Here is a 26,662-nt window from a genome sequence, read left to right on the forward strand (position 1 = left end):
ACTTAATATATATAAACCATTGTATCCCTAAACAGCAGGATACACATTCTTCTCAAGATAGACGGATCGTTCTCAGGATAGACCAAAGGTTGGGTCGCAAAATAGGTCTCAATAAATTTCAAAAGATTAAAATTATACAAAGTATCTTCGTTGACCACAATGGAGTAAGGCTGGAAAAAAATAACAGGCAGAAAACTGGAAAATCCACAAATATATGGAAGTTAAATAACACACTCTTAAACAATCCATGAGTCAAAGGAAAAATTACAAGGGAATTTAGTAAATATCTTAAGATGAATGAAAATGAGAATATATACAAAACTGATAAGATGCCATGAAGGAGGTGCTAGAAGGGAAATTTATGACCCTAAGTGTTTACATTAAAAAAAGAAAAGACCTAAACGCACATCTAGAGGAACTGGAAAAAGGACAGTAAAGTAAACCCAGGGCCAGAAGAAAGGAAGGAAATAATAAAGATTGGACTAGAAATAAATTAAATAGGAAAAAAAAAAAAAAACAGCAGTGAGGAGTTCCGGGAAGATGGCAGAATAGGGTAGATGAAGTTCAGCCTGCTCCAAGGAAAAGTCAGAGAAGGGAGGGGAAGGTGACCCAAGAATGCAACTGACCTGGGAGAGCCTTCTGCACCACACAAGGCAGCCCTGGTTGCAAAAGCTGAGGAACTGAGAGGCAGAAAACTGGAGCCTAGCACACATGCATGGAGCCCACAGGAGTGCAAGGACAGGAAGACAGGACTAGGAAGTAAGCCAAGTCATGTTCCTTAAACATGCTACCCTCACCAGTGCAGCCCCATGACCCGCGACTCACCCCACACCCCACACACGAAACCCGTCACCCGCCCCCACTCCGGTGCTGCAAGCACCCCTGCCCCACCAACCCCCTGTGCGCATACCCGCCCCACACCAGCACCCCAAGTGCAGCCCAACCCACCTCTCCTGCACCCCTCCCAAGAACTACATCCCCCTTTCTACTCCCTGCAGGTTGTCGCCAATGCATAAAGGCTGCAGGCACATACCCCATACTCAGGCTGTACCCTCCCCCCACCCATAGTGTCACACAGCCTCATCCCACCCACCCTGAGCTCCTATAATCTTGAGCAGCTCCTATATTCTGAAGCAGCTAGAAGAAAAAATCTGAGAGGATGGAATGGTAGTCCATGACAAACCCTGGGACTGTCCTGTAACCACCTGTTGAAGAGTGCTTTGAAAACTATTTCCTTTTTTTCCTTTGCCTTGTATATATATTAGACTATACAATAAAAAAGTTAAAAAAAATGTAGTGAGAATCAGCAAAAATGATAGTTGGTTTTTGAGAAGAATAAAATTAAGAAGCCTTTAGCTAGACTGATAAAGAAAACGAAAGAGAAGATGCAAATAAAGAAAGTAAAAACTGATGGGCAGAACATTTCCACTGACCCCAAAGAAAAAAGATCATCAGTTGATACTATGAACAACTATATACAACAAATTAGGCAATCTAGATGAAATGGACAGATTCATAGAAACATACCAATGACCTACACTGACTACAAAAAATAGAAGATATCAACAGACCAAGTACAACTAGAGATTGAATCGGTCATCAAAAACCTCACAACAAAGATAACCCCAATTAGCAGATGGCCTCACAGGTGAATTCTACAAACATACCAAAAAGAATTAATACCAACTTCAAACTCTTCCTAAGAACTGAACAGGAGGGAACACTCTCTAACTCATTTTATGAGGCCAACATCACCCTGATACCAGAGCCAACTAATGACACTATAAGAAAAGAAAATTACAAACCAATTTCTTTTATGAATATATGTGCAAAACTCCTCAACAAAATACTAGCAAATAGAACCCAACAGCACATTAAAAGAATTGTACACCTTAATTAAGTGAGATTTATCCCTGGGTTGCAAGGGTGTTTCAACACAAGATAATCAATTGATGTAATATACTACATTAATAAAGTAAAGGGGGAAAAAAAAACATGATCATCTCAATTACACAGAAAAAGCACATGGCAAAATCCAGCATCCTTTCTTGATAAAAACATCTCAAAAGATAGGAGAGAAGGAAACTTCTTCAGCATGATAAATGGTATATATGAAAAACTCACAGTTAATATCACCTTCAATAATGAAAGACTGAAAGTTTTCCCTATCAGATCTGGAACAAAGCAATTATCCCATTATAAACACTTTTATTCAGCATTGTACTTAGGCAGTTCTAGCCAGAACAGTTAGGGAACAAAAAAAAAAAAAGAGAGAAGAAAGAGGAGGGAGGGAAGGAAGGAAGGAAGGAAGGGCATCTAATTGGAAAGGGAGAAGTAAAATATTCACTATTTGTAGATGACATGATCTTATATACAGAAAATCCTGTAACATCCACAAAAAAATCCACTAGAATGAATAAATCAATTCAGCAAATCGGTGAGATACAAGATGAACATGCTAAAATGATCAACACGCAAAGTAGTGTTTCTATACACTAGTAATAAGCAATCTGAGGAGGAAATCAATAAAAAAAATTCCATGTGCAATGATAACTAAAATAATAAAATATCTGGGAATAAATTTAGCCAAGAATATAAAGGACTTACATACATGGACAACTACAAAACTTTGCTAAAAGAAATCAAAGAAAATTTAAATAAATGGAAGGAGATTCCATGCTCGTGTACTAGAAAACAAAATATTATTAAGATGTCAATTCTACCCAAAATGATTTATAGATCCAAGAAAATCCAAATCAAAATTCCAACAGCCTACTTTGAAAAAAAGGGAAATGTCAGTCATCAAATTTATTTGGAAGGTTAAGCCAAACCATCCTCAAAAAGAAGAACAAAGTGGGGAATCACTATTCCTGAATTTAAAACTTATTAAAAAGCTATAGTGTTCAAAGCAACATGGTACTGGTAAAAGGATAGATATATAGACCAATAGAATCTAATTTAGGGTTCAGAAATAGACCCTTACATCTATGGTCAACTGATTTTTAACAAGAATGCCCCAGTACTGAATTGGGAAAAATAGTCTTTTCAACCAATGGTACTACAAAAACTAGATCTCTATTTGCAAAAAAAAAAAAAAAAAAAAGGAGCACACTAGCTCTCACTTAACTCAAAATAGATCTAATACCTAAATATAAAAATCAGGACCATCAAACTCCTAGAAGAAAACATAGGAAGCATCTTCAGGATCTTGTAGTAGGCAAGGTTTCTTAAACTTTGTACTCAAAGCACAGCAAAAAAAATAGTAGGTAAATGGGACCTCATCAAAATTAAAAACTTTCATGTATGAAAGGACTTTATCAAGAAAAACTAAAAAGATAACCTACTCAGTGGGAGAAAATATTTGGAAACCACATATTCAATAAGGGTTTAATGTCCAGGATATATATATAAAAAAAAAAAAAGTCCTACAACTGAATAATAATAAGAGAAACAACCAGTTAAAAACTGGGCAAAAGTTGTGAATAGACTTTTTCTCTAAGCAAGACTTACAAATGACTCAAAAGCACAAAAAAAATATGCTCAACATCACTAGCTTTTAGGAAAACGCAAATTAAAAAACCATGAGATATTTCATATCATATCCATTTCATATCCACTAGAATGGCTACTATGAAAAAAATTACAAGTGTTGGAAAGGATGTAGACAAATAGGAACACTCATTCATTGTTGGTGGGAATGTAAAATGTGCAGCCTCTGTGTAAAATAGTTTGGCAGTTCTTCAGAAAACTAGGAAGAGAATTATCATATAACTCAGCAGTCCCACAATTAGGAATATACCCATAAAAATTTAAAACAGGGACTCAGATATTTTTACACTGATTTTCATAGTGGCACTATTCACAATTGCCAAAAGATGGAAGCAATCCAAGTGTCCACCAACTGGAGAATGGATAAACAAAATGTGGTATATACATTCAACGGAATATCATTAAGCACTAAAAAAGGAATGAAAATCTGATGTATGCAGACAATATGGATAAACCTTGAAGACATCATGTTGAGAGAAAAAAGTAAGATGTAAAAGGACAAATATTATATGGTCTCAGTGACATGAAATATTTAGAATTAGCAAACTCAGAGTTAGAATCTAGAATATAGCTTACCAGGGCATAGGGTTAGGGTTGGGGTAGGGGAATGGGGAGTTAATGCCTTTTGAATTGTATAGAATATCCATTGAGGTTGACTGTAAAGTTTTGATAATGGATGATGGTGATGTAATTAACAGCATAGAATTATATGTGAATGGGGTTAAAAGGGGAAATTTTAGGTCATATATATGTTACCACAATTAAAAACAAACAAACAAACAAGAAAGAGACTAAAGAGACAATGACAATTACATGCCACATATGATCCTGGAGTGGATCATGGAGAATTAAATGCACAATGGATATTATAGGGACAGTTGAAAAAAGTGAAATATAACTGCATGCTTTATATCAATGTTAAATTTTGTGAACTTGACAACTGTATTTAATGTGGTTATATAAGTGAATATCCTCCTTCGGAAATATACATAGAAGTATTATGTGTTAAAGGAGCATTATTATTGCCATGAACTCTCACATGTTTAGAAAATGGATAGGTAGGTAGGTAGATCGGTAGATGACTGATAGATAGATAAATATAGATAAAACTGGGCAAAATATCAAAAGTTGGTAAATCTAGGTATCTGGGTAGGAAATATAATGGAGCTCTCTCTATTCTTTTTGAATTATTTTTGCAACCTGCCTGTATGATCGAAATTACTTAAATTAGAAAGAACAATAAATAATACCTTATTATTACATAGAAACTTAGAATGAGAACATTCACACAATTAATTTGTACTACATATTGTTATTTTGACTATCATTCAAAAAGTATCATTGTAAAGCTCTGTCACCAATGAAGCACCATTAGAATAAAAAGTTTGATAATTTAATTTTAAAGTTAATGGGAAGGGCCACGGTGGCTCAGCAGGCAAAGTTCTCGCCTGCCATGCCAGAGACCCGGGTTTGATTCCCGGTGCCTGCCCATGCAACAACAACAACAACAAAAATTAAAGTTAATGAAGTCAGAAAATTTAATTTAATTTTACTATATAAGTGGGATAAGACTATTTTACATCTTGCTTGGCCATTACTACTGTTAATAGGGGAAACTAAAATTCTATGCATCATTATAATATGCTAAATCTAAATTTCAATGGTTGATCTATGAAAAAGACCTCAATATTATAATTTAAATGTTCCCCAAAAAATGTGAGTGTATATATATAAACCAACACATTTTAAAAATATATATATAATAATTCCTATTATAAAATATTTAACTAGGTTGGGCCACAGTGGCTCAGCAGGCAGAGTTCTTGCCTGCCATGCTGGAGACCTGGGTTCGATTCCCAGTGCCTGCCCATGTTAAAAAAAAAAAAAAAAAAAAATTAACTAGAAAAGAAATTTGCTTATATTAGTCTTCTATTAAGGCCCCCAAATGCATAAAATGTTCCCAATAATTATGTGTATATTATATAGGATGTCTGTAATAGCAGTTTATTTCTATCCTCCTTACATCAATGTTACATGGAAGCTTTACTATATACAAACACGCACATATACAAAAATTAAAATCAAGTTCTTACTCTCTAATTGTGAGTACAAATTTACAGATAATAGTCAAGGTTGTATCAGAAAGAAGATAGAAAATGAATGATTTGAATAGCACTTAAAGATAATCCTACTTACTGCTGATGAGCCCAGCGCGGATTTTGGAGACCTAATTATTCCAGCAATCGAATGACGAAGAGACTCAAATTTGGATAACTTCTCCTTCCTTTCCTGGAGGGATTAAGAAAGAAGCCTTGAGCAATAATAAACTACCCAATATAAGTATGTTATGCTACATACTTATTTATCTATAGCCTATCCATCATGTTTTCCAACTAGGCAAAAAGTAAATGTCTTGACTTTAGGATGACAAATAACCAACTGAATATAATTCTACCACATTTTAGTTTCTTGGACTCTCAATAAATGTTTGATTTGGGGAAAATTTTTAGAGAAATAGAAATGCATCATATGGGAAAAAGCAAGAAATAAAAGGAAATTACTTGTAAATCAAATATTAAAGAACACGGGGAAAAAATTTTAAAAACTCAAGTGAGAAGGAACCAGTCTAACATAGATTTCATATAGCACTTCAATCGTGAGGGATTTTAAAACAGATAAAAATAACAGGGAAAATATAAGAGGAAAATTACATGGAGTACATTTTAAAAAAGCAAATTCTACTTAAATATCTAAGAAGTATCCCAAAGATGCACATGATGATGACGATGATGATGATGAGAATGAGTAGGTAGTCAAAATAAGAAGGAAGTGACAGAACTACCACAAGGAAAGGTCAATCCAGATTGTTATTTGTTATAGAATGGATATCTATAAATATCAGATACCACAACTGAGGGAGGCTTTTCCTTAAAATTTCAAATCTTTAGAACCATTTTACAACCATAAGTGAAAGGGGGAAGGTCTAGAAAAGAAGGGAAATAGGAGAACAAAACTGAGGAAAACTAAGAGGAAAGCAGAACAATTTCAAAGCAAGTGTGAAATCTGTAATAGAAGCATGGTCAGTTTTCCATTAACTATATCACAACAGTTAACTAGCAGTAGACAAAAGAACAAGCACCCCTATTTGTCAGGTACAATATTTCCATATGTCTTCCATCAGTTAGTGATTTTCAGATTTTCCTATCAAAGGAAAATACCTAAATCAGGCCAAAAATAACATCCCTTGTTTCCAATATCTAAGGTATGTATCTGTAACCCAGTAAACACATAATATTCTTGGCCATATGCTGTCTAATAAATATTGTATTTTTTTTCAGTGCTAATATTTCTGATTATTCTAAAAGCATACAAGATTTAGAAACTAAATCTTTACCATAAAGCAAATGATCAATGCCTTAGGAATATGAATATGCATGCTATAGTCTTAATCCCAACTGTAACTCCTGATTTAAATTTCAGTACAAATCACTTTAACTGGGCCACAAGAAGTGCTGAAGAAAGTACAGCCTTTAAGCACTGAAGGAATGTAAACTTTCTTTAAAGCATGCCCATTCTCAACTCAAGTACTTTTCTTTTTCTTTCTTCCTTTCCTTTTTTTTTTTTTTTTAACTGTTCTTGGTGCTTGAGAAGTCTTCAGAAATAAAAATTTTGAGACAGTAAAAACACATAAAAAGTACAGCCAGGACACAGAGAATGGAATCATACGGAGCAAGGCATATGCAGCAGTTGTTTTGTAATTAGGTTTATAAGGAACTGTATTATGATGGCATAAAGCATATAAGACGGAGAGCACTGCAGTAGCTATAATTTTTACTCCTCAGCCCACTAACCCTTTTTCTTATTTATCTGGGGATCTCTAGCCCCCTCTGGGTGGCTGTGGGGGTGAGGGGCACTGCTGTTGGTAGCAGCAGCAATCCCACTGTTGATCTAGCTGCTATTTCTGATGGGAGGGAGATGATGAAAGTGCTCACCACACTTGATTTGCAATGAAAGTCTCACAAGAAAGCAACAGCTATCTATATTATGAATTTAGGCTTCTCCTCTGAGTCACTGCTCTTAAACTACTAGAGGGAGTCTGGTCCCAACGTAGGAATACTAAGAAAACAAAACTGAAGACTATACAGGAGGTAAAGCAGAAAAGCAGAAAACACACGGGAGAGTTTTAAGTATCAGAAAGCATTTCATTTGTGTATGATACAATATTACTCGGTGAGAGGGTAAAATCACTCTCCTCGAGTTGTATCTTCAGCATCAAATCCTAGAAAGGAAAAGAGAACTATTTCTCTCAAAACCCATTTGTCATGCCAATAAGGCTAATGTATAGGGCCAGGTATATCTTTACCAGGTGAGGTAAAGACTCAAAAACTGCTTCTCTTATATAACAGTTATAAAACATAATAATATATTATGTGTTCAAAGGCATAAAATTAGTGAAAGCACTCTTTCATTTAAAGGTACTCTTTAGATAGGTTGATCTAAAAAAATGCATTATCAGAAATGATAAGTAGAGCTTATGCTTCATACAGGAATAATCAAAATGCAAATAGGACTTATAAAACATTTTAACCAGCATCAGCTCACTTGGTGAAGAGATTTCCACAAATAAAACATGAAATTAATTTGCCAAAGCTCCTGTCTATGTAGTACTACATATCAGCTTTAAATTATAGTCTATCTAATAATACATCAGATTGCACTGAATTCACTGACAGGTTGATTTTGCAGCAATGAATTAAATGGCTACTTAAAAAATTAAAAATTTAAAAAAGGATTCCTTTCATTACCATGGATACAGTGCCTAATCTTGCCTGCAGTCCTGCCAAGGCTGACGCTGATACACTCGTTTTACAAACCTTAAGTAATGACAAGATAAAGAGTTTTCTCCAAATAAAGGAGACATAGGATTAGTTCTGGCAAAAGGACAATCCCTTGCAGTAGAAGTAGTCAGGGACTGATGAAGTAGGTAAAGGAGAAGATAGGAAATAATATCTGCATTCTGAAGAGATGCCCAGAAAAAAAAAGGTGTACATACAGCTATAAACCTATCTTGCAAGAAAAATCCTGGATGCATTATCAGTTCCATATCTAAGAATAGTCTTTCATTAATTTAAAATTAAATGAAGCAGGCCCCATTTCCCCCCTCCCCATGTGTGTGTGTGTATGTGTGTGTATATATCTGGATTTTTCTTCTAGAGTGTATATTGTGTATATGTATATTCTTCCCTGGTACTTGCAAAGTGCAGTAAGAGGCTCTCAGATCACTTCCATCCACTGCCCACTAAACCACAGGCAAAGAGATAAAGGAGCAAAAACTGAGTTTCTGCTGGTTGGAGTAACTCTGGCAAAATTCTCTTGCAGATGACAGCCTACCTAGATACATTATTAAATTACAAATAAACCACTTTAACCAAAAAGCATATAACAGTTATCAAAGCGAGGCATGCAAATGAGACACTGAAGTAGAAAGAATAAGGTTCTCAAAAAGAAGATAAAATCTTTATCTAAAAAATTGTATGCCTATTATATAACTCCCTAATCATCTTCTTACACTGACCACTGATAAAAACCCCACTGAGAAGTCCCACCCTATCAAGCTATAAATCAGAGATTTCTCTTAGAGCCTTATTCACATTTGGTCTGAGAGCCTGACAAAATGGGAAGGGTGAACAATAGTGAAAAGTGCCACTGGAACACTTTTTGTTAACAATGGGTCATTAAAATAAGCAATATTATTTCTCTAGACTTCTGTAAAAAAAAAAAACAACTCAATCTGATAATATCCTTGAAAGGAGCAATGAAAGTGATTATTTTGTCCATAGAAACAATCAGATTCTCATTCATATTAAGAGACAAAAACAATTCAGAAAAACATAACAGTATTCATGCCAAATATCTTTAGGACTTGAAAGGCAAAGCAACTATGAAATTTAGACGGATTTGGGGGGGAATAACTATAAGGAAATTATAACCCCAGAGAACACTGTCTCTTGAAAAAACTGCTATGGATGGCTCCATATGTCAATTAAACACTGTAAACATCAACACGTCCCTCATAATAAGAAAACATTTATGGATAAACAAGTAACTTAATCTCTTGCAGATGTTGATTTGCCAGGGAGAACGAAGGATACCTACTTTTTATCCCCTGCAGGGTATAGAATATAAGAACTAAAACAGTTTCTAAATTATTTTATTTTAGCCATTGGATTTTGACTGAAAGCAAATTATTTTAGAAGTATTCACTGCCTAGTAACCTGGCTTGTCACGCTGTAATTTTTCCTTGCTAATTGCATATTAAAAGCATTTTTTTAAAAGAAAGACACCCCCTTGCTAGTCAAGGATTTTCATATCTGAAATAATGAAATTGGAAACCAAACATGCAAAGGGACCATTTTTCATTAAGACCTTGTTTCAAATTAACAATGCTAAAGAAATCTACAATGCTAAAGAAAGAATAGAATAGAGTTCAGTGAGTTCTGGATTGTAAAATGTCCTATCACTCTTCTTGCTTCCTTTACTCTTCACTCTCTATACTCTATGTCCTATACGAGATGGTTCTCTGAGGAAATAAGACCAAGGCAGAAGACTACAGTCAGTTCTCTACCCGTTCAATACCTCAATGCATTTCATGATCCACACATATGAATGTCGCATTTCTCAACTGTGTGAGCAAAATGGCTAAAGACATTTTTTGTATAAATTATTCAGTAGTGCAAGATGCACACCAATTTCCTGATGAGCACTTCACTGACGTAATGATTTAAATACTGATAGACTGCTCCATAGCCAATGGGGAATTTCAGTTTTGTGGAAAATGACTACATGAATTAAATTTTCAAAGCTCATCTTAACTGAGATTCTGATTTTCACACAATTAAGGAACATAATAATATGGTGGTTAATTTTATCTTTTTTTGCATAAAGTAATAAATTATAGACAAGGAACACATTATAATGATAATGAAGGTATTAGTTCATTAGTGGCCCCTATGTGTAGTAACCAAGGAACTTTACCAACTTCAGCCACACCCTCACAGACTCCAAAGCTCATTACTCTACTCAACAAATTATTTTGAGCAGGTCAATAAGCTCTCTCTGCCGTTTCCTGAATAAGCTGTGTATGTTTCCTCACAGCAGCTTCTAGTTCTCTCCTCTCATTGTTCTGTCTCTCATTTTTCTTTCTTTTCTCTTTCCCTCCCTTACCATATGAATGCTCATAATTATTAGCTGTTTTAATTTTGGTTTTATTAACTTTGATGCATTACATATTAAAGAAGTCCAATGACATACATAATTCAGGTTTTATTATCACCATTTTACAGATTAAGAATCTAAGTCTCAAAGAAATTAATTAACTGCTCTAGGAAAACACAGTTAATAAATTGTAGACAAGGTTCCTTAATTTTCAGTCCAATATTCTCCCTGTCATACCACTTTCCACCAAAAATTCAATTTATTATTATTTTTTAATGTGAAAAGTTTTAGAGATCCCACTCTGGAGGCCAGGGAAAACCTAAAAGGCCCCATCCATGAGGGCATATACCAAAATGTTGAGGATCAAGTTTGGAAGATAAGGGGTATTTAAGCAAGACAGTCAAAGATATCACAATCAAAAGAAAGGCCAGAATTTGGGTGGAAAAGAAAGTCAAAAGGTCAAACTGAAAGAACAAGAGGGGGTAAGCAAAAATTCAGAAGCTTGGAAATAAGTAAATATTGGCAGTCATAGTTTTAGTTAGTTTGTGGTAAGAAATTTAGGAGAGAGGATAAGAAAATGTGTGAGGATATGAGATTTCAAAAGTCCATTTAAATATCGCAGAGCTGCCTGCTGATGGTACCCAAAGGAAGAAGTCATAAAGTCACAAAAAAAATAAAAACACAGAGCAAACACCAGCTTAAAATGAAAGTCCTAACTTCAAGTCCCGGATCTTCATCAGCTTTGAGTCTGTGGCCAACTCACACAGATGCTCTATACTGTATTTCCTAATCTGAAAAATGGAAATGATATCTATATAGCTCATTCATTCAGGAACATTAATTAAATTCCTGTCACTAGGTGAAGAATGAAGATACAAATATAAATAAAACATGGTCCTTAAATTCAAGAGATTCTTGTACATGAAAAAGAACGTGCAGCAAATAAATGAAATTCAGCCTTATAGTACAATAAGAGTGTGCACAGGATAAAGGGAAAAATGAAGAAAGAGTGGCCAGGTCTACCTGGATTGGAGAGTGGGGAGGAGTGATTCCAAAAAGGCCTGAATGGCAGATGTAATGTTTGAAATGCATTAAAGGTAAGTTAACTGGAATGGGAGATGATTATATAGAGAGGAAGAAGAATGGGCAAAGGTTTCTGAAAGAGATCTTTTCAGGGAACAGCAGAAACTTTTGAATAATAGGATCTAAAAGGTATGTGATATTTTGACACAGTTAGTTAATATGGAGGCAGGCCAATTTGACATTATATGCTCTGATAATCTAACTCAATCTAAAATATTCAATTTTTATTATGAAGCCATGTGTATATGGCTTTATTATGAAGCCAGTGGTATGATATATGTAAGATTTTGAAAGAGAAAAACTGCAAACCAAGAATTCTATATCCAGTAAAACTACACTTCAAAACCATGGGGAAGTTTAAAATATTTTCAGACAAAGAGACACTGGAGAGTTTGTGACTAATAGACTGGCTCTACAAGAAATAATAAATGGATCACTACACACAGATAGGAAAAGACAGGAGAGAACCTTATCCAATCTCTAAGCCTCACTCAATTGCATGACTCAGGCTGAACATTTATTAAGACACCAGCAAAATTACAAGTCACACTAGGAAAAATGAAGATATGGTCCAGTCAAAGAGCAAACAAACACTTCAAATGAGATACAGCAGTTGAAACAACTAATTCAGGATGCTCAAAAAGACATGTAAAATCTCACAGAAAATCACATTAACAAGTTGAGAGAGGATATAAAGAAAATATTGGGAGAACATAAAGAAGAACTCAAAAGTTTGAAAAACCAAATCTCAGAACTTATATCAATGAAAGGCAGAATAGAAAAGATGAAAAAAAAAAAAAAAACGATGGAAACCTACAATAATGGATGTGAAGAGGCAGAAGAAAGGATTAGTGAACTAGAGGACTGGCCATCTGAATTCCAACACATAAAAGAAAATATGAATGGGAAAATATGAACAGGGTATCAGAGAATAGAATGACAACATGAAGCATATGAATATATGTGCTATGGGTGTCCCAGAAAGAGAAGAGAAGGAAAAAGGAGCAGAAAGGCTGAAGGAGGAAATAATCACTAAAAATTCTCCCATCTGTTATGAAAAACATAAAATTACAGATTCAAGAAGTGCAACATATTCCAAACAGAATAGATCAAAACAGACATATTCCAAGACGTTTGCTAATCAGATTGTCAAATGTCAAAGAAAAAAGAAAGAATTCAAAAGCAATCCATCATATACAAGGGAAGCTTGTTAAGACTATGTGTGGATTTCTCAACAGAAATCACTGAAGTGAGAAGCCAGGGGTATGATATATATTTAAGATTTTGAAAGAGAAAAACTGAAAACCAAGAATTCTATATCCAGCAAAACTATACTTCAAAACCATGAGGGAGTTTAAAATATTTTCAGAGAAGCAGACACTGAGAGAATTTGTGACTAAGAGACAGGCTCTACAAGAAATAATAAACATATCATCACAGGCAGATAGGAATAATAGGAGAAAAAAGTCTGGAGAAGAGTATAGAAATGAAGACTATCAGTAAAGGTAAAAAGAGAAGAAAAATTAGATATGATATATAAAATCCAAAAGACAAAATGGCAGAAGAAAGTACACCCTGACAGTAATACCATTAAATGTTAATGGATTAAACTCACCAAGCAAAAGACAAAGACTGGCAGGATATATTTAAAAACAGGATCCATTTGTGCCAGTTTGAATCTGTGGTGGACCCCAGAAGAGCCATGCCCTTTAGTCCTCATTCAACATTGCTGTTTAGGAACTTTTTGATTGTTCCCATGGAGATGTGACACATCTGATTGTAGGTGTTAATTTTTGATTAGAGGGAGATATAACTCCACCCAATCCAAGTGGGCCTCCACTGGAATCCTTTAAAAGAGGAAACATTTTGGAGAGAGTCCCATTTTTAGAGCCAAAAAAGTGACGAGAGCCAGAGTCCAAGCTGCCAGAGACCTTGGAGATGAAGAAGGAATATATCCCCGAGGGAGCTTCATGAAACAATAAGCCTGGATAGAAAGCTAGCAGATACCATGTTAACCATGTGCATTTCCAACTGAGAAACTCTGAACTTCATTGGCCTTTCTTGATTGAAGGTAACCTCTTTTTGGTGCCTTAATTTGGACATTTTTATAGACTTGCTGTAATTGGGACATTTTCATGGCCTTGGAACTGTAAACCTGCAACCTAATAAATTTCCCTTTTTAAAAGCTGTTCCATTTCTGGTATATCACATTCTGGCAGCTAGCAAACTAGAACACCATCTATATGATGTCTACAGGAGACTCAATTGAGATCTAAGGACAAAAATAGGTTGAAAGGGAAGGGTTGGGAAAAGATACTTCATGCAAACAACAAACTGAAAAAAATCAGGGGTAGTGTACTAATATCTGACAAATTAGGCTTCAAATGTAAATAAATAAAAGTAATAATTCAACAAGAAGACATAACAATCATACATATTATTTGCCACAGCCAGAGTATTCCAAAATACATGAGGCAAACACTGAAAACATGAAGGGAGAAGTAGTCATCTCTACCATAATAGTGGGAGGCTTAAATTTCTCACTCAACAATAGATAGAACATCAAAACTGAGGATCAATAAGAAAACAGAGATTTTTTTGAACAATATGATAAATGAACCAGACTCAACAGATTATTTACAGAACATTACAACCCAAAACAGCAGGATACATATTTTTCTCAAGTGCTCATGGATCATTCTCAAGGATAGATCACATGCTGGGTCATGAAGCAAGTCTCCACAAATTGTCAAAGATTGAAATTATACAAAACACTGACTCAGATCATAATGTAATGAAGGTAGACACAAAAAAGTACAATCAATGCAAGTTAGGGTCTATAGTCAACAGCAACACGGCAATATGATTCCACTGACTGTAACAGGTATTATGCAAAAACTAAATGTCAACAAGCTGGAGGCATGAGGGAAGGGTATGGATTATTTGTGAAAGAAAGAAAATGTCTTCATATAGATTGTGCTGGCAAAGGCATGTCTGTTTACTTAGCTCAAATTGTATGATATAGGAATAAAACCATTTAAAAGTGAACAGAGAGTAATAAGTGCTAGAGAAAATGTGGAGAAAGAGATGCACCTCTTCAATGATGGTAGGGAAGTTGAGAAGTACAACACCTCTGGAGGGCAGCTTGGTGATTCCATAGGAGGATAGGAGTGGGGTTGACATATGATCCTGCAACCCCATTGCTAGGTATATACCTGGAGAAACTGAAAGTAGGGACATGAATGGACATTTGGACACTGGTTTTCATGGCAGCAGTATTCATGACTCATAATGGATGGAGGTGTCCTAAGGGTACAAGGACTTAGGGAAGGAAGGGGGAACTGTGGTGTATACATACAATGGACTACTGAATGGCTGCAAGAAGTTGTGAGGCATGCAACTATGTGAATGAACCTTAAGGACTGCAATGTCTGCTGGACTCCTCTCCCAGATTCTGGTTTTAAACAGCTCTCACAGATTCTGTGAGTCCTTCTGGTGTTTCCCTCTGCATCTCCAAATGTCTGTGTCTGAGCTCTGTGCTGACTCTTTTAAGGACTCTGGTAAACTAATTAAGATCCATCTTGAAAGAGTAGAGTCACATCTGCATTTAATCAAAAGTCACACCCACAATTGGCTATGTCACATCTCTATGGAGACAACCTGATGAAGAGGTCCCACCCGACAATACTAGATCAAGATTAAAAAAACATGGCTCTCCCCACAAGATTGGATTTAGATTAAAAGAACATGGCTCTTCTGAGGTATATAACAGTTTCAAACCAGCACACATAAATGATGGAATAGTAGCAGCACTAAGAAAGAATGAGGTCCTGAAGAATATGACAACATGGATGAAACTTAAAGACATAATGCTGAATGGAATAAGCCAGACACAAAAGGACAGATATTGTATGATTTGACTAATATGAACTAACTAGAACATGTGAACTCAGAGTCTTAAAATGTAGAATTCAGGGTAGCTAATGATAGACAGAAGCTAGAGAAGGGGGAGCGATTACCTAATTTGTACAGAATTATTAATAAGCTTGAACATAAATGATTGGGAATGGATAGAACTGATGGTAGCTCGTTACTGGAATTATAAATAATAGTGCTGTATTGTAGGTCAATTTGATTGAAAGTGGTTGTTTAAAGTCATGTATGGCCCCTACTAACACTAAAAACACAAATAAGTTCTTGTGTGAACTACTAGAAATGTAAAAAAAAATAAAAGAAGTATATGGGGAAAAATAGCTATTAAAACTATGAACTTTAGTTAACAGTAATATTTTACTATTCTTTCATCAACAGTAATATTTACTACACCAATACTACAGGTCAACAATGGGGGGGGGGTGTGCGGTAAGGGGTATGAGAAGATTTGAGTTTTATTTTTAATTCTTATTTCTGTTTTGGAGTAATGAAAATGTTCTAAAATTGATCATGGTGATATATACACAATACACAACTATCTGATGATATTGTGAGTCAGTGATTGTATACTTTGGATAGTCTCTTTGGTATGTGAATACAACTCAATAAAATCGAAAAAAAAATATTTAATATCAAGTATGGCACAATAATAACCAATCAGAATGGTTCCAGCCATAATACTGTCATCTAGCCCTGACCTGGAACCTTATGTACAGTGAAAAGGCAACAAGCCACAGACAAATTCACAGAGGCACTTGCATGCCACACTAAAGATATCTTCAGCTTAACCAACACACAACTCTGTGAGGTATATACAAACACACTAGAAGAGGCAGATTATTATGGTGGGTTAGAGCAGAGATCTGAAGGATTCTGGATAGTTGACAATGACAGCCACATCAATTTTTAATCTTGAAAACCCTCCACCACCCATAAAATCAAAACAACTGGGAAATTAAAGCAAAAACTTAAGGATAAAAAAATTTGCACAGTGCAATGGTGGCTCAGTAGCAGAATTCTTGCCTGCCATGCTGGAGTCCCAGATTCAATTCCCAGAGCCTGCCCATGTAAAACAAAACAACAAAACAACAACAAAAAACAAATCTAGTTAATTCCACATAACTCAAAATACAAGTGAGCACACATAAGCCACTGATAGCTTCAAGACCAATGTGGTATCCATATCTGTGTGGAAGGAAACAGTATCAAGACAGCAAGGCATCTGATAACCCTAAAAATCAGAAATACCTCAAATCATCAACAGGAAGTCAACAGACAGCATGAATGCCAATCTGAGAGTAGAAGCTCAACCTGGGAGGCAGTTATTCAGCAATATAAAAATCTCCTTCGGCATAAATTTAACTAGCAATGCCCATAACTTATTCAAAGAGTAAAACATAAAAATAGACTTGGAATAGAAAGACCATATTCTGCTACATAAATATTCAACATCAGAAAGTCTCTTTTCCCTAAATTAATTTATAAATTCAGAGTAACCCCAATTAAACACACAAATACACATAATATTTTTTCTGGAGTTAGATAGTTGATTATAAAGTTTTATAAAGTTGTTGTTTTCTCATAGAAAAACAAAAACACAAGAATATCCAGGAAAATCCTCAAAAAGAACAATGCTACAAAGAGAGGCAGGGATTAGCTACACCAGATATAACCATACTATAAATATTCTGTTAATTAAAGAAAATAGGTTTTGGTACATTAATAGACAGACCAATAGAAAAGAACACAAAATCCAGACAAATAATCAATTGCATATGAATAGTGTGACACAATAAAGTTAGAGACTCAAATCAATAAGGAAAAGTTGTACTTGGAATAACTTGAGAGCCATATGGAAAAAGATATTACTGGATACATTTCTCACACCATGTACCAAGATAAATTCCAACTGGATAAGATACAAACAGGAAAAAACGAAATTGTACAAATAACTAGAAGAAAAAAAAAAAGGGTGAACTTCTCAGCCACCAGGGAGTAGGGAAAATTTTCCTATGATTCAAAATTCAGAAACAATATGGAAAAATATTGCTAAATCTGACTACATACACACTTTTAAAACTGCATGGCAATAAACAAAAACATAAGGGAAGTAAAAAGTTAAATGGAAAACTGGGGAAAAATATTGCTAATTTATATCACAGAAAATGGTTAATGTTTCTAATATTTAAGAGTGTCTAAAAAATGGAGACAAAAAGAGACAACAACTCCATAAAATTAGGAGCTATAGAAATGAAAACAATAGTCCACAGAAAAAATTCAAATAGCTCTTAAACATAAGAGGTGATGTATAACTTCAGTCATAACATCAAACTATTCAAACTATACAAAGCAAATGTTCAAAGCAAAATATAAAAGTAAAAATATTCAGAGCAAAAAAAAGAAACTAAACAGACTGGCAAAAACCCAAAATTGAACAGCATATTGTATTGGTAAAATTATAGGGTAAGAAGTACTCTCATTTAATGCAGGTGTAAGGGCAAAATTTTGCCACCATTATGGAGAGGACTTTGGAAATGTGGAAAACACACTGGACTAGACTTTTTTTCAGTAACCCCACTTTCGGGTCTCTACCCCAAGGTCCTGCATTAACAAAAGTCAAAATTATGTATGCATGGGACCGTCATCAAAGCATTAGGTGGAAGAGCAAAATAACAGAATCGAAACAATATCCAACAATATGAGACTAATACATTCATGTAATAGAGAATTGTGTAGCTTTAAGAAATAAGGAACTTCTCTCTAGATTACTATGGAATATCTCCAAAATACATTTTTGTTTGTTTTTTCATAGGCAAGCACCAGGAATTGAACCCAGGTCTCCGGCATGGCAGGTAAGAACTCCACCTGCTGAGCCACCATGGCCCGCCCAAAAATACATGTTTTTAAAGAGGAGAAAAGTGGTATAGAGTATGTTACCATTAATCTAAAAATAAGAATGCAAATATATATGCACATATTTTCTAAATTTTTTAAACAATGGAAAGGAAAGCCATTTTTTCTATTTTTGTTTTAAGTTTCATTAGGTGAGGGGAGGAAAAGACAGGGATAAGTGCTAAACTTACTTGAATATAACTTATTTTGTAGATTTGACTTTAGAAGCACAAATAGTTTACACAGTTTTAAAATAAAACAAATTTTACAAAAGTTTAAACTTAATGTAAATCCAGTTGCAGACACAACTATATAAAGAGAAACTGCCCCAAGTGATTTGACAACTTAGCAATCCTTATTACACGTATCAAATGAGATTCCATACAACCCAAAAAACAACTTCAACCCTTTCCAAAAATCATATTCTTATTATTCTGAGACTATTAAATGTATAGTATAGGATAAACCAAATTAGTAAGTATCCGAGTATAACTGAGAATTCAGATTTACAACATGAGAGAAAGAAGATACAAGATGAAGTCAATAAAGAATAAATAAAAAACACACGTAGTCTTGAATATAAAGTATTATTATAAATACATGATGTGTTTCATATTACCTTTTCTTAAAAAAATGAATTTCGTAGCTTAACCACAGAAAAGATTTAGAAAGACAGATTAACACAGTAGGAAAGGGCAACTAGATCTAGAAAAAAAAAAAGATACAGAAACAAAGGCCAGCCTAGTAGCAATAACTACAGTATGCAATCTCAGACTACTATTTTCAACTAAAATGAGCCAGGCAAGGTTCCTTGGAAAAACGACAGATTCAAGGTCTCAGGCATCTTGTCATACCAGAAAATCAGAAAGCTATCAAAGAACACTAGGGCCATGTTAAAGAGAATCAGCAGCCAACCTGATTAGGCTTCCACTGGCCAAAGACCAAAAAAATTTGAGTATCAATAAGGATAGCACAGACTTTCAGAAAGATGGCCGACTAGAGTAACTTGAGATCAGTCCTGCTCCACATATAAGTTCAAGAAGGGACAGGACGGGGGCTAAGGCGGCGATTCAGGAATGTGGCTGACCTGGGAGAGCCTTCTGCACCACATAGGGCAGCCCTGGTTGCCAAGGATGAGGAATTGAGAGGCAGAAAGCTGGAGCCTGGCATAGAAGTGCAGAGTTCACAGGAGTTCACAGACAGGAGCCTGGGACTAAGGAAGTAAGCCAGGCCACGTTCCTTGGGCATGCTAACCTCACCAGTGGAGCCCCATGACTGGTACATACATTGCATCCAGAGCACCCAAACCTTATCACCTGCTTCCATTCCCTGAGCTCCAGGTGCTCTCACCCTACCAGCCCCCAGTGCACATACATGCCCCACACCCCACCCCAAGTACAGCCCAACCTGAGCACTACCTCCTCCTTTCTGTTCCCTGTAGGCTGTTGCCAGTGCATAAAGGCTGTGGGCACTAACCTCCATACACAGGCTACCCCTACCCACCCACCCATAGTGTACACAAACTTGACCTGTTCCCCCTAACCTCGGCACATCAGTTTACAGCACTCCTGGACCCACGCAATAGCACGGGCCCCTAATCATGTCATTCAGCTCTGGGAACCCCAATTTACAGCAGTCCTAGAACCACGCATGCACATGGCCCTCAGAGACACTTCCCAATTCTGAGAAAGTGCTGACCTGGGCAGCTGGGTAACATATGCCCCCAATCCACGAAGGCATAACACCAACCTGCTACTACAGATCTACACATGTGCACAAAGGGCCCCATGTCTTAAACCAGCACACACCAGGGTTACACCCCCAAGACCAGTGCACCCGCACAGCTACATCTTCCCTAGACACTGGGCATTCACAAGCATTAGCGTAACATCCCTAACCTGTGCCTACACCTGTCCTGAAACAAATCACCACACTAAGTGACCCACACTGTACTGTACTCCCTGTTGTACAACCATCATGCAAACACAAGACCTTAGACTACTGAAAGAAATCAACATCCAACAGAAAACTAATCAAGGGATTTACATGCCACAAAAACAGCAGAAGATCATTAAGCATATCACAATGCAGACAGATATAGCCCTGCATAATGACCAAATTAAAACATCAGAGGAGATGCTGATGTTGGACCAACTAATCAAACATGTTCATGCAACTCTACTTAATGAAATAAGTGGGAGGGCAAACGACATAAAGAAGATCAAGAAGACAGTAGAAGAGCATAAAGAGGAATTAGAAAGAATAAATAGAAAAACAGCATATATCACAGAGATTAAAGACTCTGTTGACCAAATAAAAAACATACTAGAGGCACACAACACCAGATTTGAAGACACAGAAAAAAGAGTAAGTGATATAGAGGACAGGATAACTGACTTTGAAGATCAAAACAGTAAATGGCAAAAAAGATGGAAAAACTTGAATTGGATCTCAGGGGAAATGACAGACAAAACAAAGTGCACAAATAGAAGAATTACTGGTGTCCCAGAAGGAGAAGATAAGAGTAAAAGGCTAGGAAGAGGAGTTGAGGATATAACGGGAAAATTTCCCAACCCTTATAAAGGACATAAATATGCAAGTCAAAGAATCCCAACAAACTCCAAACAGAATAAATCCAATAGGCCTTCCCCATGACACATACTAATTAGTCTGTCAAATGTTGAAGAGAAGCAGAAAATCCTGAAAGCAGCAAGAGAAAACAATCTACTACATACAAGGGAAACCAAGTAAGACTGATTTCAGACTAGTCAACTAGCACCCTGGAAGTGAGAAGGCAGTGATATATTCAAGATCCTGAAAGAGAAAAACTTCAAGCCAAGAATTCTGTACCCAGCCAAACTGCCCTTCAAAACTGACAGCGAGATTAAAGTTTTCACAGACAAAGAAGTCCTGAAAGAATTTGTCAAAAAAAGAGACTAGAAGAAATACTAAAAGGAGTTCTGCTGGCCTTAAAAAAAAAAAAAACAGGAGAGGAAGGTCTAGAGGAGGGCACAGAATTGAGGAGTACCACTAAGGGTAATTTAAAGAACACAAAGAGAAAGAGGGAAAAGAATATACAGATCTGACAAAAAAAAAATAAAGAAGATAGGATGCTGTATTGAAGAAACAACTTTACAGTAATGACTTTGAATGTTAATAGACGAAACTTAAAAAATAAAAGATACAGACTGGCAGAATGGATTAAGAAACATAATCCAGCAATATGCTGGTTACAAGAGACTCATCTTAGACACAATGATACATATACATTGAAAGTGAAAGGATGGAATGAGATTTTCCATGCAGGTTGTAACCAAAAGAAAGTAGGAGGAGCTATATTAATACAGGACAAAATAGAGTTTATATGTAAAGACATCATAAGGGCAAAGAAGGACACTATATACCAATTAAAGGGTCAATTCATCAAGAAGATATAACAATCATAAATGTTAACAGTCCCCATCAAGGAGCTCCAAAGTACATAAGTCAGACATTGGCAAAACTGAAGGGAGTGATAGATGTTTCAATAATAATAGGAGGAGACTTCAATACACCACCCTTCTCTATAGATAGACCAACCAGACAGATGATCAACAAGGAAACAGAAAAGTTAAATAACTTGATAAATGAATTTGACCTAATACACATATATAGGTCATTGCACTGTAAAGCACAAGGATATACATTCTTCTCTATGCTCATGGAAGACTCTCCAGGATAGATCATCTGCTGGGGCACAAAACAGGTATTTATATGTTTAAAAACACTGAAATTATTCAAAGCACTTCCTCTGATCACAAAGGGATGGAGGTGTTTCTCAATAATCACCAAAGAACGAGAACATTCATAAGTATATGGAGATTAAATAACACACTCTTAAATAATCAGTGGGTCAAAGAAGAAATTGCTAGAGAAATCAGCAGCTATCTGGAGATGAATGAAAATGAGAATACAACTTATTACAACTTATTGGATACAGGAAAGGCTGTGCAGAGAGGGAAATTTATTGCCCTAAATGCCTATATTAAAAAACAAGAAAGAACAAAAATCAAGGATTTCACAGCAAACCTGGAGGAACTTAAGAAAGAACAACAAGCTAACCCCAAAGGAAATAGAAGAGAAATAACAAAGATGAAAGCAGAGATAAATGAATGCGAGAACAAAACAACAACAGAAAGAATCAATAAAACCAAAAGTTGGTTCTTTGAGAAAATCAATAAAATTGATGGGCCACTAGCAGGACTGACAAAGAAAAAAAGAGACAGGATGCAAATAAACAAAATCAGAAATGAGAAGTGATGCATTAACATAGACACTGAAGAACTAAAACAAATCATAAGAAGATACTGTGAACAACCATACGCCAACAAACTAGGCAACTTAGATAAAATGGACAAATTCCTGGAGACACACAAACAAGCTACACTGACTCAGGAAGAAACAGAAGATCTCAGCAAACCAATCACAAGCAAAGAGATTCAATCAGTCATGAAAAAATCTTTCTCCAAAGAAAAGCCCAGGGTCAGATGTCATCATAAGGGAATTTCATCAAACATTGTAAAAAGAACACCAATCCTGCTCAGACTTATCAAAAAACTGAGGAAAGAGTAACTTCAACCTAAATAGTTTATGATGCTAATATCATTTTAATACCAAAACTGGGTAAAGATGCTGTAAGAAAGGAAAAGTACAGGCCAATATCCCTAAGGAACATAGATGCAAAAATTCTCAATAAAATATTAGCAAATCAAATCCAACAAAACATTAAAAGAATTATACACCATGACCAAGTGGGGTTTATACCAGGAATGCAAGGATGGTTTAACACAAGAAAATCAATTAATGTATAACAGCACATTAACAAATTGAAATGGAAAAATCACATGATCATCTCAATTGATGCTGAAAAAGCATTCAACAAAATTCAGCATCCTTTTCTGATAAAAACAACCAAAAGATAGGAATCAAAGGTAACTATCTCAAAATGATAAATGGAATATATGAAAAACTGATAGCCAGCATCATACTCAATAGAGAGAGACTGAAAGCTTTCCCTCTAAGATCAGGAACAAGACAAGGATGACCACTGTCACCACTATTATTCAACATTGTGCCTGAAGTTCTAGCTAGAGCAATCAGGCAGGGGAAAGAAATAAACAGCATCCAAATTGGAAAAGAAGTAAAACTCTCATTATTTGCAGATGATATGATACTATACTTGGAAGATACTGAGAAATCTCTAGCAAAGTTACTTGAGCTAATCAACAAATTCAGCAAGGTGAGGGATATAAAATTAATGTGCAGAAATCAGTAACATTTCTATACACAAGCAATTACTTAGCTGAGGAGTGTGTTAAAATTCCATTCAAAATAGCAACTAAAAGAAACAAAGGAATGAACTTAACGAGGATGTACAGGATTTCTACACCAAAAACTAAATAACACTGCTAAAAGAAATCAACGGAGCTATAAATAGGTGGAAAAAATTCCCTGCTCATGTACAGGAAGGCTAAATATAGTAGATCTCCAAATTGATCTATGGATTCCACATAATACCAATACCAACAATGTACTTTGAAGATTTGGAAAAACTAATGACCAAATTCATCTGGAAGGGAAAGAGATCCCAAATAGCTAAAAGTATCCTAAAAAAGAAGAACAAAGTGGGAGGATTAACACTTCCTGACTTTAAAACCTATTATAAAGGCAAAGTGGAAACACACAGTACTGGCACAAAGATAGAAGCACTGACTAAAGGAACCAAATCGAGAGTACAGAAACATACAAAGCTATGGTCAACTGATTTTTGACAAGGCCTCCAAATCCTCTAAACTGGGACAAAACAGTCTTTTCAATAATTGGGCATGGAAGAACTGGATATCAATAGCCAAGAGAATGAAAGAGGACCCCTATCTTATATTCTACAGAAAAATTAACTCAAAGTGGATCAAACACCTAAATATAAGAACTAGCACCATAAAGCCTCTAGAAGAAAATACAGGAAAATATCTTCAAGACCTAGTAATAGGAGGGAGCTTCCTAAACTTTACACCCAAAGCACAAGTAACAAAAGTAAAAATAGATAAATGGGAACTCCGCAAAATCAAATGCTTCTGCACCTCAAAAGATTTTGTCAAAAGGTGAAGAGGAAGTCAACTCAATGGGAGAAAATATTTGGAAATCATATATGGAACAAAGGTTTGATTTCTTGTATATACAAAGAAATCATACAATCCAACAACAAAAGAACAACCTACCTAATTATAAAATGTGCTAAAGATATGAATAGGCATTTTTCTGAAGAGCAAATACAGATGGCACAAAAGCACATGAAGAGATGCTCATTTTCACTGGCTATAAGGGTAATGCAGATCAAGACAACAATGAGATACCACCTCACACCTATAAGAATGACTGCTATTAAACAAACAGGAAATTATAAGTATTGGAGAGGATGCGGAAGAACTGGGACACATTTGCACTGCTGGTGGGAATCCATAATGAGGCAGCCACTATGTAAGACTGTTTGGTGGTGCCTTAGTAAACTAAATATCGATCTGCCCTACGACCCAGCAATAGCACTACTTAGTATATACCCAGAAGAGCTGAAAGCAACAACACAAACAGACATTTGCACACCAATGTTCATAGTAGCATTATTCACAATTGCCAAAAGATGGAAACAAACCAAATGCCCATCAACAGACAAATGGATCAACAAAATATGGCATATATATATGCAATGGAATGTTATGCAGCAGTAAGAAAAAATGACATCCTAAAGCGCATGACAAGATGGATGAGCCTTGAGGACATAATGCTGAGTGAAGTTAGCCAAACACAAAAGGATAGATACTGTATGATTCTACTTTTAAGACTAGCATAAAGGTATAATCAGAGGCTTGTAATATAGAATATAGGGGACTTAGAGATACATAGAAGCTAGAGATGGGTGAACTGTTAACTAATGAGGTTGAACTCCAATGTAAGGGAATAGACAGGAATGAAGGTGGTTCTCTAGTGGGTCTAGAAATAATATTACCATATTGAAGATAAAGGGGTTGTATAGACCCATATGTTCCACTAACTCACACTAGAAATATGATTTAGTTCTGGCAAGAATTACTTCAAAGATATGATTCTTGTACAAAGAGTGTTTAAGTCCAGGGTACAGGGGGAGAAGTACTACTACATGATATGAGCTATGTTCAAAAGGAAACCATCAGCACTATCACAGCAACAGCTGAGATAAATAATGGGGTGAGGGACAAGAGTTAAGAGGAGGTTTAGACTTCCTATCTGGTGAGGGTGTGTTATTGGTTTTCTTTCTCCTGGGAACAATTAAATTATCTAAAATTGAGAATGTTGATGGACTGTGGACTTTGGATCCTCTATATGATGCCCAATGAATGCAGGTGGATGAAGGATGCACTGACTGAGAAGTAGATTGGAGAACAATGGTGTACACTTATGAACAAAAGTTGTGCTGCCACAAAAAGAAACAAAGTCATGAGGCACGCAACGATATGAATGAACAGGTGGGACTTTTGGTGAGACAAAATAAGCCAGAAACAAAAGAACAAGAATGGCATGGTCATCTTTAGAAAATGCTTATAAGAAAACAGGGGACTACACTGTAAGCTTTTAGAGCAGACACATTATGTCCGGAGTGGTGATTATTATTTCTGGATTTTGAGAGACCGTTTTATGTATATAATCTGATATTTAGAGATAAGAATGAAACCAAACAGATTGGGGCTAAAGTAATTCAGAACATAGGGGTAAGGAAGACAATGTGTATATTTTAGAATATACCACACATACTCTGATACCAATGGAAGAGAGGTTTATTTGGTCTGGAAGTGAAATTTTTTGTAGGGCATAATCTAACTCAATTTATTTGTACAGCTCATTTGAGCAATTAAAACATAGGGAGCTCAGAATAAGAAGGAGGTTCTTTAATCCTGCATGGAATATTGTAATGCCTAGA

At 35.7% G+C, this 26,662-nt stretch overlaps 1 protein-coding gene across 1 annotated transcript in view; it reads right to left on the reverse strand.

The window, feature by feature from the left end:
- The window catches only part of FER (FER tyrosine kinase), a 531,690-nt gene that overhangs the window by 303,421 nt on the left and 201,607 nt on the right, over positions 1–26,662 (reverse strand). Inside the window, exon 11 of the mRNA XM_077138656.1 lies at positions 5,746–5,838. Within this exon, the coding sequence (XP_076994771.1) occupies positions 5,746–5,838 (93 nt within the window). The remainder of the gene's footprint in view (positions 1–5,745; positions 5,839–26,662) is intronic.

The sequence above is a fragment of the Tamandua tetradactyla genome, chromosome 21 (assembly GCF_023851605.1).
Source record: "Tamandua tetradactyla isolate mTamTet1 chromosome 21, mTamTet1.pri, whole genome shotgun sequence".
Lineage (NCBI taxonomy): Eukaryota > Metazoa > Chordata > Mammalia > Pilosa > Myrmecophagidae > Tamandua > Tamandua tetradactyla.